This window comes from Brachypodium distachyon, chromosome 5 (genome assembly GCF_000005505.3).
Source record: "Brachypodium distachyon strain Bd21 chromosome 5, Brachypodium_distachyon_v3.0, whole genome shotgun sequence".
Taxonomy (NCBI): domain Eukaryota; kingdom Viridiplantae; phylum Streptophyta; class Magnoliopsida; order Poales; family Poaceae; genus Brachypodium; species Brachypodium distachyon.
The window spans coordinates 11,181,316-11,194,915 of NC_016135.3; the positions used below are offsets into that span (position 1 = coordinate 11,181,316).

At 46.3% G+C, this 13,600-nt stretch overlaps 2 protein-coding genes across 6 annotated transcripts; one reads left to right on the forward strand and one right to left on the reverse strand.

Moving 5' to 3' along the window:
* Nucleotides 1-896: 896 nt before the first annotated feature.
* On the forward strand, nucleotides 897-9,330 carry LOC106865387 (protein MEI2-like 4). Of its 5 annotated transcripts, none has more exons than XM_014895952.2 (15): nucleotides 897-1,034; nucleotides 1,600-1,706; nucleotides 1,903-1,948; nucleotides 2,351-2,692; nucleotides 2,977-3,395; nucleotides 3,475-3,633; nucleotides 3,768-3,884; nucleotides 3,959-4,107; nucleotides 5,096-5,202; nucleotides 5,282-5,728; nucleotides 6,012-6,651; nucleotides 6,750-6,834; nucleotides 6,935-7,003; nucleotides 7,536-7,715; nucleotides 8,696-9,330. In XM_014895952.2, the coding sequence occupies exons 2-15, from the start codon at nucleotides 1,638-1,640 to the stop codon at nucleotides 8,855-8,857; spliced, it is 2,991 nt and encodes a 996-aa protein (XP_014751438.1). In that variant the 5' UTR covers nucleotides 897-1,034; nucleotides 1,600-1,637; the 3' UTR covers nucleotides 8,858-9,330. The 5 variants fall into 5 exon arrangements, with proteins under 5 accessions (XP_014751438.1, XP_014751439.1, XP_014751440.1 ...); XM_014895953.2 differs by having other exon boundaries at nucleotides 5,111-5,202; XM_014895954.2 differs by having other exon boundaries at nucleotides 2,426-2,692.
* A 1,393-nt stretch (nucleotides 9,331-10,723) lies between these two features.
* Nucleotides 10,724-13,003, reverse strand: LOC100832834 (flavonoid 3'-monooxygenase). Its single transcript, XM_003581111.4, has one exon. The coding sequence runs from the start codon at nucleotides 12,806-12,808 to the stop codon at nucleotides 11,006-11,008; it is 1,803 nt and encodes a 600-aa protein (XP_003581159.4). The 5' UTR covers nucleotides 12,809-13,003; the 3' UTR covers nucleotides 10,724-11,005.
* Between the last annotated feature and the right edge of the window lie 597 nt (nucleotides 13,004-13,600).

A 13,600-nucleotide genomic window follows, 5' to 3' on the forward strand; every position in this document is an offset into this window, starting at 1 on the left:
TTACCTAGATTTATTCCATGATTTAAGTGACGCTATTTTTTCAGTGGTAGGTAACGTACCCGTCAACTGCGAAGCGCCTACGATGACTTCGTCAATTTCTCAAAAACTGCCGGTTCAGTTTTTCAAAGGTGCTAATAAGGACATGATGTGCGTGTGTACATTCATAAAAATCATTGTATGCTCGCGTATGAGGGTCTACGTTTATCTTGTGTTTCTCAAAAAGGATTCACCCGTAACTTTGGTGGAGAATATTTCATATCTCCCAGGCGGGCCTAAGCGTTATCCTGTCCCACGCCAGACATCGGACGCGCGTCCAAAACGCCGCTTCCGGCCCTCGGCGCACGCTCCCATGTGGGGCCCACTGGTCCCTCGTCACTGACGCGTGGGAATCCCTAGCCCGGGCACATGTGTCAGTGCCGTGAACCGAGGAGCGCAGGAGTTATCCGGCGCCTGGCGGTGAGGTGCACCGCGGGTGAAGCTACCGCGCCTCGGGGACCAAGCGGGCGCGATATATATAGGACCCGCGCCTCCTGTTTCGCGTTTCCATTTACTTCGATTAATAATATAATAATATAGCATTTCGCCGCTTTTAATATTAGATTTTTTTGGCCCGTCGTCTCCGCTTCGTCTCGTCCCGTCTCACCGCGGCCAGTCCACCACCACCGCCACAACAACCAGCAGCTCGCCGCAATCCCTCGCCGGAGAAGCCCTCCCGCGTTAGACGCCGCAGAGGAGGAAGAGCAGGAATGGGGAGGACTGGAGGGATGCCCGCCGCCGCGCTCGCTCTCTAGGGTTAGTTGCGCCCGTCCTAGAGAGGTGGAGCTCACTATCTGAGCTCGGCTCGGCTCCCCTGTGGGGGCATTAGTTGCGCGGTCGGTGCGCGCCCCGTGATCCGCCCGTCTGTGAACTCCGGTAAGGGGGGAGCTGCTTTGGCTTGCGCCATGGAGCCGTCTCCTCCGCGCGCGGCCATGGTTGCGTGTTCGCGTTAAGCTGCAGGCTGTGGCGAGCGGGAGGGGATCTCGGCTGCCGATCTGGTGAGGATTCTTCCGTTTTTTCGATTTTTTGCGTTTATTTTCGAGCAGAATCAGGGTGCGTTTTATGTGCGGAGAAAAATGGCGTATGAATTCCCGGTGGTTGTTGTGTTTATGGCGATTTTTGCGTATTTTTGTCGCTCTGTTTGATCTGTGCTCGGTTCGAGGGATGCTTGGATGCGCTCGTGCAGTATTTTGGTCTGTTCTGCCTTTTTTTTGAACATTTCTGCCTTTTATTTTGATCACAAGTTGCTTGTGCTCTTCAAGCTCGTCCAGGACGAGGGTGCATTAAATTTCCGACCTTTTCTGTACTGGTTTATGGCTGATTATTTCGGCGACTCTGGATCCTGCACGGAATTTTGCAGAATCTCTTTTCAAATAAGAATTTTGCATAGTTTCTCCCGTGTTCCATAACCCTGTTTTCTCGGGAGGTCGAATTACGTTCGCGAGTAGGCATCCGGACCGCATTTCTTCAGCAATTTCTTGCATTTTCTTTTCGATCCGCTTGTATAGAGCTACTTACCATAAGTGTTGAAATTTGGTACTCCATCTGTTTATATTTAAAAAGGTCCGTGCCAACGAGCCAGCAGGATTCCAACTAGAGCCATGGAGCAGAGGCACCACATGCCCACATTCCACCTCCCTGCGGAGTCCGAATCCTCCCTGCCCCACGAGGTAAGCCAACTGCTATAGCCAAATTATTGCCCTTATCCTTCCATATTTGCGCTATCTGGCTTAAATGATGGCTAATGATGGACTACCTCCTTTCTTTGGGGGTGAGGTAATAATTGTTTAGTGTTCGGGTGACCAAATTATTATCATTAACAACTAGAACTAGGCTACTTTTTTATCATATCGGATTCTTTTGTAGAGGCCAGTTGGACCTTTGAGGCAGGAATCTTTTCCTGGGCATGTTGGTGAGTGCCTGATCATTTGGTGTAATTTGTGGTTGCTTGTTAGTTTTCTCCTAGGGGAGTTCCTCTCCTCTAAATGTTGCCTAGCAGAAAACTGTTTACACATGTTAGTTGGAATGTGGGGCATCCGAGGTTCCATATCTGGGACAATTGATCGAGCAAGATCTGAGGATGTGTATGGCTTTTTTCAGATAGCTTAAGGTAGCTTTCTTGCTATATATAGACCAAGCAGCTGATTTGGTAGCCACATGTCCTCACAGGGGGTATTTTGGTATTGGCTGATTAGAGTCGATGTTGCCTACACGAATCTCCCATTAAACAATGCTGATGTTTCTTTACCACTTTTTTGGGCTTGGTGTTTGTGTTCGTTAGGCTTATGGCTGATTTGCTTATTGTAAAAAACAGAAAGGTTTTCATTGACTTGGGGAAGCAAGTCTGTTGCATCTTCTCCAGTTGATAAGCTCAACCCCGTTGGTGCAGAGGTTGTGAATCAGTTAGAACTTATGGAACCATACAAGTTGATGGACCAGAAAACTTCCTTTGGTGAGCACAAGTTGCTGGGCCAACAAAGGCATGCAAACCTGCCCCCAACCGCCTGGAGAGCTGATCAAGATCCTGCAGAACAGCATGATTCATTTTCGAAGCCATTGGCTTTATTTCCTCATGTTAGGAAGGGACATTTAAGTGCGATCCATTATGAGAATGGGCTTTTCTCAAGCTCCCTTCCAGACATTTTTGACAAGAAATGTGAGCCTTTGTACTCTGTCTCCTGCTTTTCCACTTCATTTATAGTACTTCATAGCACTGAACAATGAATTGTACATCTAAGTAATAGTTTGTTAATCAACAGTTGCGTAGAAATGAATATGAATAGTAAGATTTTAGTTGCTCATTCGTAAGAGTCTTGCCTGCTCCATCGATTGTTTCATTCTAGTCAAGTCTGAGCTTTTCATGCTATACTGAAGTGAGAAATGAGACAATCTTTAGTAATACTGGTGCTTATTTTTTATATTCCATTTGCTGCTGTGCAGTGAGACTAACATCACAGAATGGACTTGTTGGTCAGCCTGTCGAAAAGGAACTCAACAATGTTGATGACGAGCCTTTTGAGTTAACTCAGGAAATTGAGGCACAAGTAATTGGCAATCTGCTCCCTAATGACGATGACTTATTATCAGGTGTTCTTGACAATGTGGGGTACCCTGCCTGTGCTAATAACAGGGATGACATGGATGATGACATATTCTATACTGGAGGTGGAATGGAATTGGAAACTGATGATAATAATAACAAACTGTTAAAACTTAACAGTATAGCCAGCAACGGTCAGACTGGGTTAAATGGCATACTGTCTGGCGAAAACCCATACGGGGAACACCCCTCGAGAACCCTCTTTATTAGAAACATCGATGGTATTGTTGAGGACTCTGAATTGGAACTCCTATTTCAGGCGAGTCTTCATATTCCAGCTAGACTTGTCTCAACTCTCAAGGCAATAACTTCTTCTAACGATATTTACTTTCTTTTAGAAATATGGAGAAATCCAAACTCTTTACACTGCCTGCAAACATCATGGTTTTGTGATGGTATCTTACTATGATATAAGATCGGCAGAAACGGCCATGAAGGCACTTCAAAGCAAGCCATTTAGGAACTGGAAACTTGACATACATTACTCTGTCCCAAAGGTATCCCCTTAATACATCGCCATTCTGACTAGATGCTGTGATGCTTTGACATTGCTTACTCTGATGTTATTGTGTTGTTTGATTCCCAAGAATGTTTACAGTTATACACTCTAATGATGACTTTGTTCCTTTAGGAGAATACATTAGAGAAAGATAATAACCAGGGCACACTTGCCGTGTTTAACCTTGACCCGTCTGTAACTAATGATGATCTTCGTCATATATTTGGTGGCTATGGTAAAATCAAGGAGGTATGGGCCTTGCACTAACTAGCTTGTATTTCATCTGCAAAACTACTTAGTACTTACTATACCTTCTTTTTCAGATTCATGAGACTTCACAACAGGGTCATCACAAATACATAGAGTTTTATGATGTCAGAGCAGCTGAAGCTGCACTTTATGTGTTAAATAGGAGCGATATTGCAGGAAAGACAATCAAATTGGTGCCCTGCTGCGTGGGAGACACTAAACGGTACACTGTTTGGCCATAATTTTTCTCACCTGTCTATTCTTAGTGCTTTTAGTCACCTGTGCATCTCGGAGGTTCTTGTTACATACCGTATGTCAGCACAAAGCTATCTGGGTTTATGGGAATTTGGGAAGTTTATATGAACTGTATTTTCAACTTGCAAAAGCTCTGAAGTTGGTAAACATTTTCTTGGGATGTATACACTCATTTGATCGTCCTTTGGCTATTTTAGTTGGAGTCTGTGTTTGCACTTGAATTTGAAGTTGGTTGTATATTTCATCTAGTTTTTAGGGCTGCAACAAAGTTTAGTTGCGTGGACCAAATGGTTAGCTGTATAACATTTTCCATTTGACGTGTCGGAAGATGTTAATGGAACTTGATGCAGAAAGTCCCCTCTGGATCTTTATTTATTTTTCTTTACTCCTATAAAAGACTCAGTTGGTGGCGGCGGTCCGTCACTTTCAGACTGCGTCACTTGTTTTCTTTTTGCATCATTATTGATCTGGCACAAATCATTGAGATGTGAACGAATATGGATTATATGATCTAAGATAATAGAATAGTATAAAATTCATTTTAAACATGTATTTCTTAAATCCGTAGCAACGCACGGGTATAGTTCTTGTATTTGTTATAATAAAGATCTGAGTTGGTGGTTGTCCGTTCACTTCATTAAGATTATTCTCTATATTGTTATGAAATTAATGTAATTGCACCCATTCAATATGGTGGATATACATATCACAATCTTTTGACTACAATAGACCGGATTGACATACATTTTGAGATAGTTATTATTCAACATAAAATTTGGATACACAATAGGGAAAAGTGCATTTAAGCAACTTTATGCAAAATAGTGAATACAATTCCGTAACAACGTGCGCGCATTTAGCTAGTTACTATAATGTATGAACTTTATTTCTGAAAGAAAAACGAATAACATTTGATTTCCTTTGTACTGATGTTACAACTGTAATAATAATGCTAGGTTTCTTCATAACAGTTTGATGCAGCATAGGCCTCCTGGGTTGGAGCCGGAAGACTTTGGTGTATGCAAACCAGGAAATGCAACTAGTCCGCTGACAAATTACTATGGTATGCAATTTGAATCAAATAATTAAATATGTTTCTGCTCCTAGTGGTATTTACTAACCTGGATATGGCATAATGCAAGGTTCGGTCAACATGGCATCCACTGGCCCTGAACATGGGATTTCTCGGGTTGTACGTACCAGAGTTCAGCCGCCAATAAACCAATTTAGGGAGAGAAATTTTCTGGATATTCCCTCAATTACTCCGCAAAGCCAAAGCATGTCCTCTCCTGTTAGAATTGCAACTGCAGGAACACATAAGAACCACTCTGCTCTTGGTGAGCATGGTCATTCACTTGGAAGGATGAATGGACACTTGAACTATGGATATCAAGGGATGGGAGCTTTTCATCCTCATTCACTTCCCGAGTTTGACAACAGCCAAAGTAATTGTATTCCTTACAACCTAAGCACAATACCACCCATTGGAGTTAAGAGCAATTCTAGAACTGCTGACGGAATTGATAGCAGGCATTTGTACAAAGTTTGTTCTGCTAACCTTAGCGGTCATTCTTCTGGTCATAGTGAAGGTACTGAATTTGGGTGACCTTTTTTGTTGATGCATCCATGTTATTTTTCTTTGGGAGAAAACACTGTTTCCATTAGGTTCATTTGCCATCTCAAATCCCTCTCCCCCTTACTGTTCTTTTCTCAAAATTTCCACTTTAAACACACATGTGCTTTGATGTCAACAATAAGAAGCTTTGATAGTCTCACGTTAATCATACTACTTTGAAGCTTGCAACTATTCTTGTTAGAGACAGTGCATGCTAGTTATTCATGCTTACTTGTTCATGTCTTATGTTCTTGTAGCACTCGGGGTTTCAAGAACAGGAAGCTGCCCCCTCCATGGCCACCAAGTAGCATGGAATAATTCAAATAACTCCCATCATCATACCTCTTCTCCCATGCTGTGGCCGAACTCGGGGCCATTTATCAATAATATACCATCTTGCCCTCCTACGCAAGTTCATGGAATTTCAAGAGCATCTCGGATGCTTGAAAATGCCCTTCCAATGAATCATCATGTCGGTTCTGCACCAGCTGTCAATCCATCAATCTGGGATAGGAGACATGGGTATGCAGGGGAGCGGATGGAAGTACCAAGCTTCCATCCTGGGAGTGCTGGAAGCAGGGGTTTCCCTGGTAGTCCGCATCTGCATCAGTTGGAGCTCTCTAGTATGTTTCCTCAGAGTAGAGGGAACCCAGCCATGTCCCCAGCACATATTGGTGCTCGATCTCCCCAGCAGAGGGGGCATATGTTTCATGGAAGGAGTCATATAGGTCCCCTTCCATCCTCATTTGATTCACCTGTTGAACGTACAAGGAGCCGAAGAAATGAGTCATGTGCTAACCAATCTGATAGCAAAAGGCAGTATGAGCTTGACATCGAGCGTATAGCCTGTGGCGAGGATTCTCGGACTACACTAATGATAAAGAATATCCCAAACAAGTATACACCTGGAACTTGCTGATTTTATTTTAGTGTATGTGCAACTGTCTACAATTTAAGTCATGTTTTGATGTTCCTATTCCTCAATTGTATTCCAGGTATACCTCAAAGATGCTTTTGACTGCTATTGATGAAAATCATAGGGGAACTTATGATTTTATCTACCTGCCAATTGACTTTAAGGTGAGTGTAGCTTTTCTTTGTGACAGCTGTTGCCTTGCTTATACTTGCTTCGGTATTGCTTGCGTACAAGGGCCTAACAGTTGTTAATGTGCATTTTCAGAATAAATGCAATGTGGGTTATGCATTCATCAATATGATTACTCCAGAGCATATTGTTCCATTTTATAAGGTGGGATATTACAGTTTGTCAAATGGCTGCAATATTATTAGTTAGAGCTTAATTTTGAGCTTTTTAATTTTTATGCAAATACCTGTTGCTGGATCTCCTTTTTGCTTCCCATTTCTCTTCCCTTCTCTACCTGTATTACTGTCATGCATACATACAATTGCACGTGTTCTGTTTATCACATGTAGTTGTAACTTTAGCACTTCTGAGCATTTCCTGTAACTCTTAAGTTTAGTAAAATTCAATTCTCAATTCCTCGGTGATTGCGCCAAGAACTTGAGTTCCTTTTGGATTTCCTTTTTGATCAATTATAACAGCTGCATTGTCATATTCCAGAGATACCGAAACAAAAAAATTCCGCGGTCGAACTACCAGAATGTCTAGAAATGTAGCGCTTAAACTAGAAAGGCTTTTTTTGGATGGAAAAACTATGACTTCGTAGTTTAGTTAGTAGAAACCTAATAGGTTAAAATTCCGTCCAATAAAACAGAATTATAATTTTCGTTACATGAATGATATATACCTGCTCTTTCAGATATTTCATGGGAAAAGGTGGGAGAAATTCAATAGTGAGAAGGTGGCATCACTTGCATATGCTAGAATCCAAGGAAAATCAGCTCTAATTGCTCACTTCCAGAACTCAAGTTTGATGAATGAGGATAAACGTTGCCGCCCTATACTCTTCCACTCACATGGTCCAAATGCCGGAGATCAAGTATGTTTTCTGATTGTCCATATTTGCTATATAACTATTTTGTAAAGGGTGTTTGTCTGTGTACTGCTAACTAAGTGGCTTGTACCTATCTCAATCTCGTCATGGGCAGAAAATTATCTTGTGATACATGGGTCAAGGCCACACTCTGATCAACACTTCTAGTAGCATGAAACATTACCAATAGTTAGCCAACAACTGTTGATTAAATTACTGGTGTTTAGTTGAATTCATTCTGCCGGTATGAGTTTTGTTATTTCTTGAAAAAAAATTAGAGTGTACTCTCAGTGATAGATTGTATACAAATTCAAGAATAATGCTAAACATCTAGAGAATTTGCTATACAATGAACTTAGCATGAACGGCGTACCCTGGGTCTTCAAAAGTAACCCTGAAACCAAAGCAGAATCACATGCCGATGCCGTAGATAGTAAAACATTATAACTCTTTTCTAAAGCTTACGAAAGTTACTTATGGATTAAACCCCTACAAATCAAGGACTACAACGTTAAGGATTTAAGTATAGGCATCTCATTCTTGTTTTCTACTGTTGTTATGTTTGCTGCGTCTTTGTAATGACGGTACGGGCTCATCATTCTTTTCGTAGATGGTGCTGTTTGGATGCACAATGTGATATAAAAGGGATATGAGTGGACTAGGGAGCGCGAAACTAAACTTCGCATTGCCATGTCTGACCTTTGGTAGTGCTATGAGTTTTTGATAGAGAATAGAGTGCATACATGACAAAAATGCCCCTCCGCGATGAGGTAGCCCTCACTTCATTTGTGGGTAATTTTGTAACATTATTACCCAATGTGTCCAACCAAAACCCTTCCATCTGATTGGGAAGTGGTATGTGAGTCCTCGTATCCCATTCCCAAATTCTCAAAATCAAATGATGGATGGAAGGTATTTTCCTGCTTAACGAGTCTGGACTCTGAAATGATACTAAGCATACATATTTTGTTGTTAACTTTTCTCAGGAACCGTTCCCTCTGGGAACACACATCCGTTCTAGGCCTGGGAGATCCAGGATTTTGAGCTGTGAAGACAGCCTATCGACCTCCGCCAACAGTTGGACTCCCTCCAACGGAAGCAGACACACTTCAGGCTACCCAAAGGAGGCTGACCCGACCACAGCTTGAAGACTGAAGCACTAACCACAACATCCAACCTTTTGACCGTTGCAATCCCGATTTCACATTACCATCCTTTCCCACCTTTTTGTTTTTTTCGGTCTGTAGCTATTTTACTTCCATGTCGTGGGTTAATGGAGGCTCCCTAGTTGGCTGCAAATTTTGTCGCTGACGAGAAGCAAGGGGATGGACAAGAGGTTGATCCCAGTTTCTCATGAGCATATATGCGTATTAACTGAAGGCCGCTGAATGTGAAACACCCAGGGAGAGCTCCGAGATTTTGGACTTTTTAGGTATAATGCAGTGTTGTACAGGCGTTCCTAGTAATAATGCATGGCCGGCGACAGCGAAAGCAGAACGACTTTAATTTGTTTTGGTGCTGTTGTATGAAAGGCAGGCGTTCCTATTAAGAATGTGCCCCCTTGCATCTTTTGAAACTGGTTTGATGTTAATTTGTTATGCTGAGGGAGCATTATTTTGTTTCTGGGCGTGGCGCCTGTGCAGTGCAGTGTCAGCCGCAGCTTCAGTGTTGTGTGGCTAGTGGCTAGCTTTGCACCATAATCTGTTGCCCTACTATTATGCATATGTTTCTATTCTGTGGCAAATGCAAATGCCGTCTCGCTTGAGACAATTCTTGTTCTCTGCCCCGAGAGATGTAACTCTCGCTTTCTTTGTGCCTCTGCCACATAGGTGACTTCCAGTGCCTCCTTTTGCCGTTCTGTCCGTGCCTACTCGTATGTTGGAGGGTCAGGCTCTTGCTGTTTCCACTCAGGAGTAGGACCAGCGTGCGAGACGGCGGTGCCACAAGTGGCCGCTGCCGTTCTGGTCGTGGGCTCGTGGCAGTAGGTGATCGTTAACATCCCGGTTCAGCTTCGGTCACCGACCCATATTAGTTTGCTTTGATGATTCGTCCTAATTTTCTTCAGCATCGTGATGATTTGTCCATTTCTGTCAAATCCACTTTCTAATTTCATGAACCCAAAGAAGCCACGGAAATGACCCGCTACCGCTTTCAGCAAAATTCAAATTCTCTGTCTGGTTGGCCCAATCGTCCACAAGGACTACAGGAGTTGTTCGTCCATGTTTGTTTGGACACGAGGGACCAGAGGAGCTATTGCCGGCCACACCCACACCAAGGGCCACCAAGTAGCCATATCCTCTCTACCTTTCCTCCCCCTGATTTTCGATCCGCAGAAACCCTACCCGCAGTGATGCTTCAATGAACTGAGAGCGCACGCGATGGAGATCGACATTGCCTATACGCTGGAGCCTGAGTCTATCACCCCTCGCCCATGGCTCTGCTCCAAATGATCAACCCCCCTCCTCTGGGCCCCATTATTTTAGGTTGTTACTGCTGAGGAACCAGTCGATGGGGAGGGAGGGCCACCAATACGTGTGCCTCCCTGCAACTTCTTCCTCCACTTAACGTTAGTTGTTGGATTTTATCATCTATCTATTGGGCCTGTATAAAGGAGAGGATGACCTTGTACATACTGTTGAGATCAGAAAAATTAATAAAAAACTCATGCTTCTTTCTACCTCTTTGTGTTCATCTACTTTCATGTACCTTGTGATTGTGTGCGATTAACTCATTCGACTATGATCTTGGTGCGCAACCACAGGACCGGCCAGATGGCAGAGGTTGCACAACAGTTTCCTCATGTTTGATGTTTTTTTGTGCGTCTCTGGGTGAAGCAATCCAAAACATTTTTTTTCTCTCGGAAAGGAGGGAGTTACGTAGCCTCTGCGCCAATCGATGCGCACAACTGTCCTTAAGTCGCATAATCTATTATTAGTAGACCACCGAAGCTAGTTGAGAAACTGTCATGCTACCATCTGGCTGCACACAGTAGCCAAAGAATCCCACATCGCCGCTTGCTGAAATCCAATGATTAATGAGATAGATAGCCTGCCAAAAATTTGGAACTTTCGGCACATGATCTAAATGAACAAGGGTCCTCAAAGACATGTGAAGCCCCAGTTGTCTAGCTTGTCTATTCTTGAGAGTTTTGGTTTAACATGCATGTATGGTCCAAGAAAGACAAGACCTGTCCCTTTATTGAAGCCCTCATGGCGATGTGAATGAACATGGCTGAAATTGATTTGCAGGGATTAATTCCTCTCCCTCATCTCAAGGTTCCACAAAACCCAAGCTAGCTAGCCGGCGGAATGCAGCGTGTAGAGGTGAGCGGGGAGCTTGGGCTCGAGGACGGCCTCCAACGGGAACTTGCGCGACGTGGTGAGCCCAAACACCTCATCCATGCCCAGCTCCTCCGCCGCCACGCCGTCCGGGAGCCTCCAGGCGAAGCCATGGATCAGGTTGGCGAGGCATATTTGCACCACCTTGATCCCCAGGCCGTAGCCAGGGCACATCCGCCTGCCGGCCCCGAACGGCAGCAGCTCCATGTCCTGCCCCACCACGTCGACGCCGGAGTTGCCCCCGCCCTCGAGGAACCTCTCGGGCCTGAACTCCTCTGGCTTGGGCCCCCACAGCGCGGGGTCGCGGGCGATGGCCCACACGTTGACGAGCACGCGCGTGCCCGCGGGGACGTCGTAGCTGACGCCGTTGCCGGAGACGAAGGCCGGCACGGTGGCGTCCTCCTGGGCCTCGTGCGGCGCCAGCAGAGTCCCAACCGGGTGCAGCCGCAGCGTCTCCTTCACGACAGCCCTCAAGTAAGGCAGGCTCTGGATGTCGTCCTCGCGCACCAGCCTGCCGCGGCCCACGACGCGGCCCAGTTCTTCCCCTGCCGCGTCCATCGCCGCCGGGTTCCTCAGCAGCTCCGACATGGCCCATTCCAGCGTCACGGCGTTGGTGTTGGTGCCCCCCGCGATGAGGTCCATGGCCAGAGCCTTGACGCTGTCACGCTCAAGCGGCTCTCCCTCTTCGTCGCCGGACTCGATCTGCCGCCGCTGCTGCAGCCGCAGGACGTCCGCCATGTCCTTGGCGACGAAGCTGCCGTCCCCCTCGAGTCGCCGGCGCGCGTCGTGCTCGTCCAGGACGCGCTCCATGAACGCGTCCAGCGCCCAGGCGACATTCTTCATCCTCCCGACGTACCCCTGCAGGTCCAGCCAGCCCAGCCACGGCACGAAGTCGCCCACGTTGAGCGCGCCGTTCAGGAAGAAGAACTCCTCCATCACCCGCATGAACTCCTCCGGCTCCATTGCTGACCCCGAGCCCGCGTCCTTCCCCACGTACTTGTTCCCCAGCACCATCCGCGAGATCATGCCGAGCGTGGCCGCGAACAGGTGCTCCTTGACCTTGACCACCACCGGCATGCCGATGCCGCTCGCGTCGTGGAGGCCGCGCAGCAGGGCGCGCACCTCGTCGCGGCGGATGTGCTCGAACGAGCCGAGCCGGGCGGCGCTGAAGAGCTCGGCGAGGCACACCCGGCGCAGGCGGCGCCAGTGGGCCCCGTAGGGCGACCAGAGCATGTCGGAGTAGTTGTACGCGGTGTGCCTGCCGGCCGCGGTTCTGGGCCGGCCGGCGGACGCGGCGTCGTGGGTCTTGAGGAAGAACCGGGCCGTCTCCGCGGAGGAGCCCACCACGACGGGGAAGGAGCCCAGGCGGAGCTGTATCAGCGGGCCGTACCGCTTGGAGAGCTCGCGGAGGGACCGGTGCGGCAGCGCGCCCAGCAGGTGCAGGTTGCCGATGATGGGCCACGGCTTAGGCCCAGGCGGGAGCCTGTATCTGTGTCTGTGACTGTTTCTCCCGTGCCGGAGAACGAGAAGGAGAATGGCGGTGGCCATGAGCACGGCGAGGAACGAGGACGCCCATGCTGCTGGCAGTGCTAGCTCCATAGATTTGAACTGCATAGTTAGCGAGAAACTTTGATATCTAACTTGCAAGATTGACGAACGAGGCTGTGAATTTATCGAGCATTCCGGCGTGATAAATGGGACAGGCCGTGTCGTGCTCGCGGCACAGTGTACATCAGTGGCCATTGATGCGCTCGTGGCCATGCATGGCGAAGAAAAGAAAAGGGGGTGAGGGAAGGGCTGGCGTCGGTCCCATATTAAATAACTCAAATTTGATTAAATATAGATGTATATATGTTTAAAAAAACGTTTAGATTCATGTAATAGACAGTCACTTAATATGAGACTGAGGGAGTAATTTTTAGAACCTCGTGGTCGTCATTGTGGTCTTTTTTTTACGGTCATTGGGGGCTTGTTGCGCGGTGGTTTTTCTTGCTGTCGTCAGTGAACATGCATATATTTACTGTTGGATTCGTACTCTGCATTTGGCAATGGCCATGCTGCTAGGTCGTACGTCATATATGGACGAAAATTCTCTGCTATTGTTGGGCCTTGCATCTTCCCACAAGATTCCATCGCAGTTACTCCGTAGTATTTTTCTGTCCTAGACACCTCTTTCCTTTCGAAGGAGTAGCTAACCAGGTTTGCCATGTGGTTAAACGACTTTAATTAACTAAGACTTAATTTAACATCTTGTCGTTTTTTAAACTTTGTTTTCTTATGACCCCGATGAGCGCGATGAACACAGGCTCCATCAAACGGCACTGGAGCATTCAGCATGGCATAGGAGGCTTGGCGCCACACATGAAGGGACCATTGTAGGACTTCACATTTCTGCTTGTTTAACATATGGTGGGCCACCTATAGTGACGTCGAGGTTCATAATTTGAGGCATTGGTATTCAGAAAAGTCTACAACTAAGGTAGCCTTCCAACTTAGAAGCTCCGAAGAGTCGACTCGAAGCCTTGGCCAATAGGCTTGGCATGCCTCTAGTAT

Excerpts from the sequence above, each read along its gene's own strand:
- LOC100832834 (XM_003581111.4), bottom strand. The coding sequence starts at position 12,808 with ATGGCCACGAGCGCATCAATGGCCACTGATGTACACTGTGCCGCGAGC.
- LOC106865387 (XM_014895952.2), top strand. The coding sequence starts at position 1,638 with ATGGAGCAGAGGCACCACATGCCCACATTCCACCTCCCTGCGGAGTCC. Across the intron at positions 1,707-1,902 it reads AATCCTCCCTGCCCCACGAG|AGGCCAGTTGGACCTTTGAG; the intron begins GTAAGCCAACTG and ends ATTCTTTTGTAG. Across the intron at positions 1,949-2,350 it reads ATCTTTTCCTGGGCATGTTG|AAAGGTTTTCATTGACTTGG; the intron begins GTGAGTGCCTGA and ends TGTAAAAAACAG.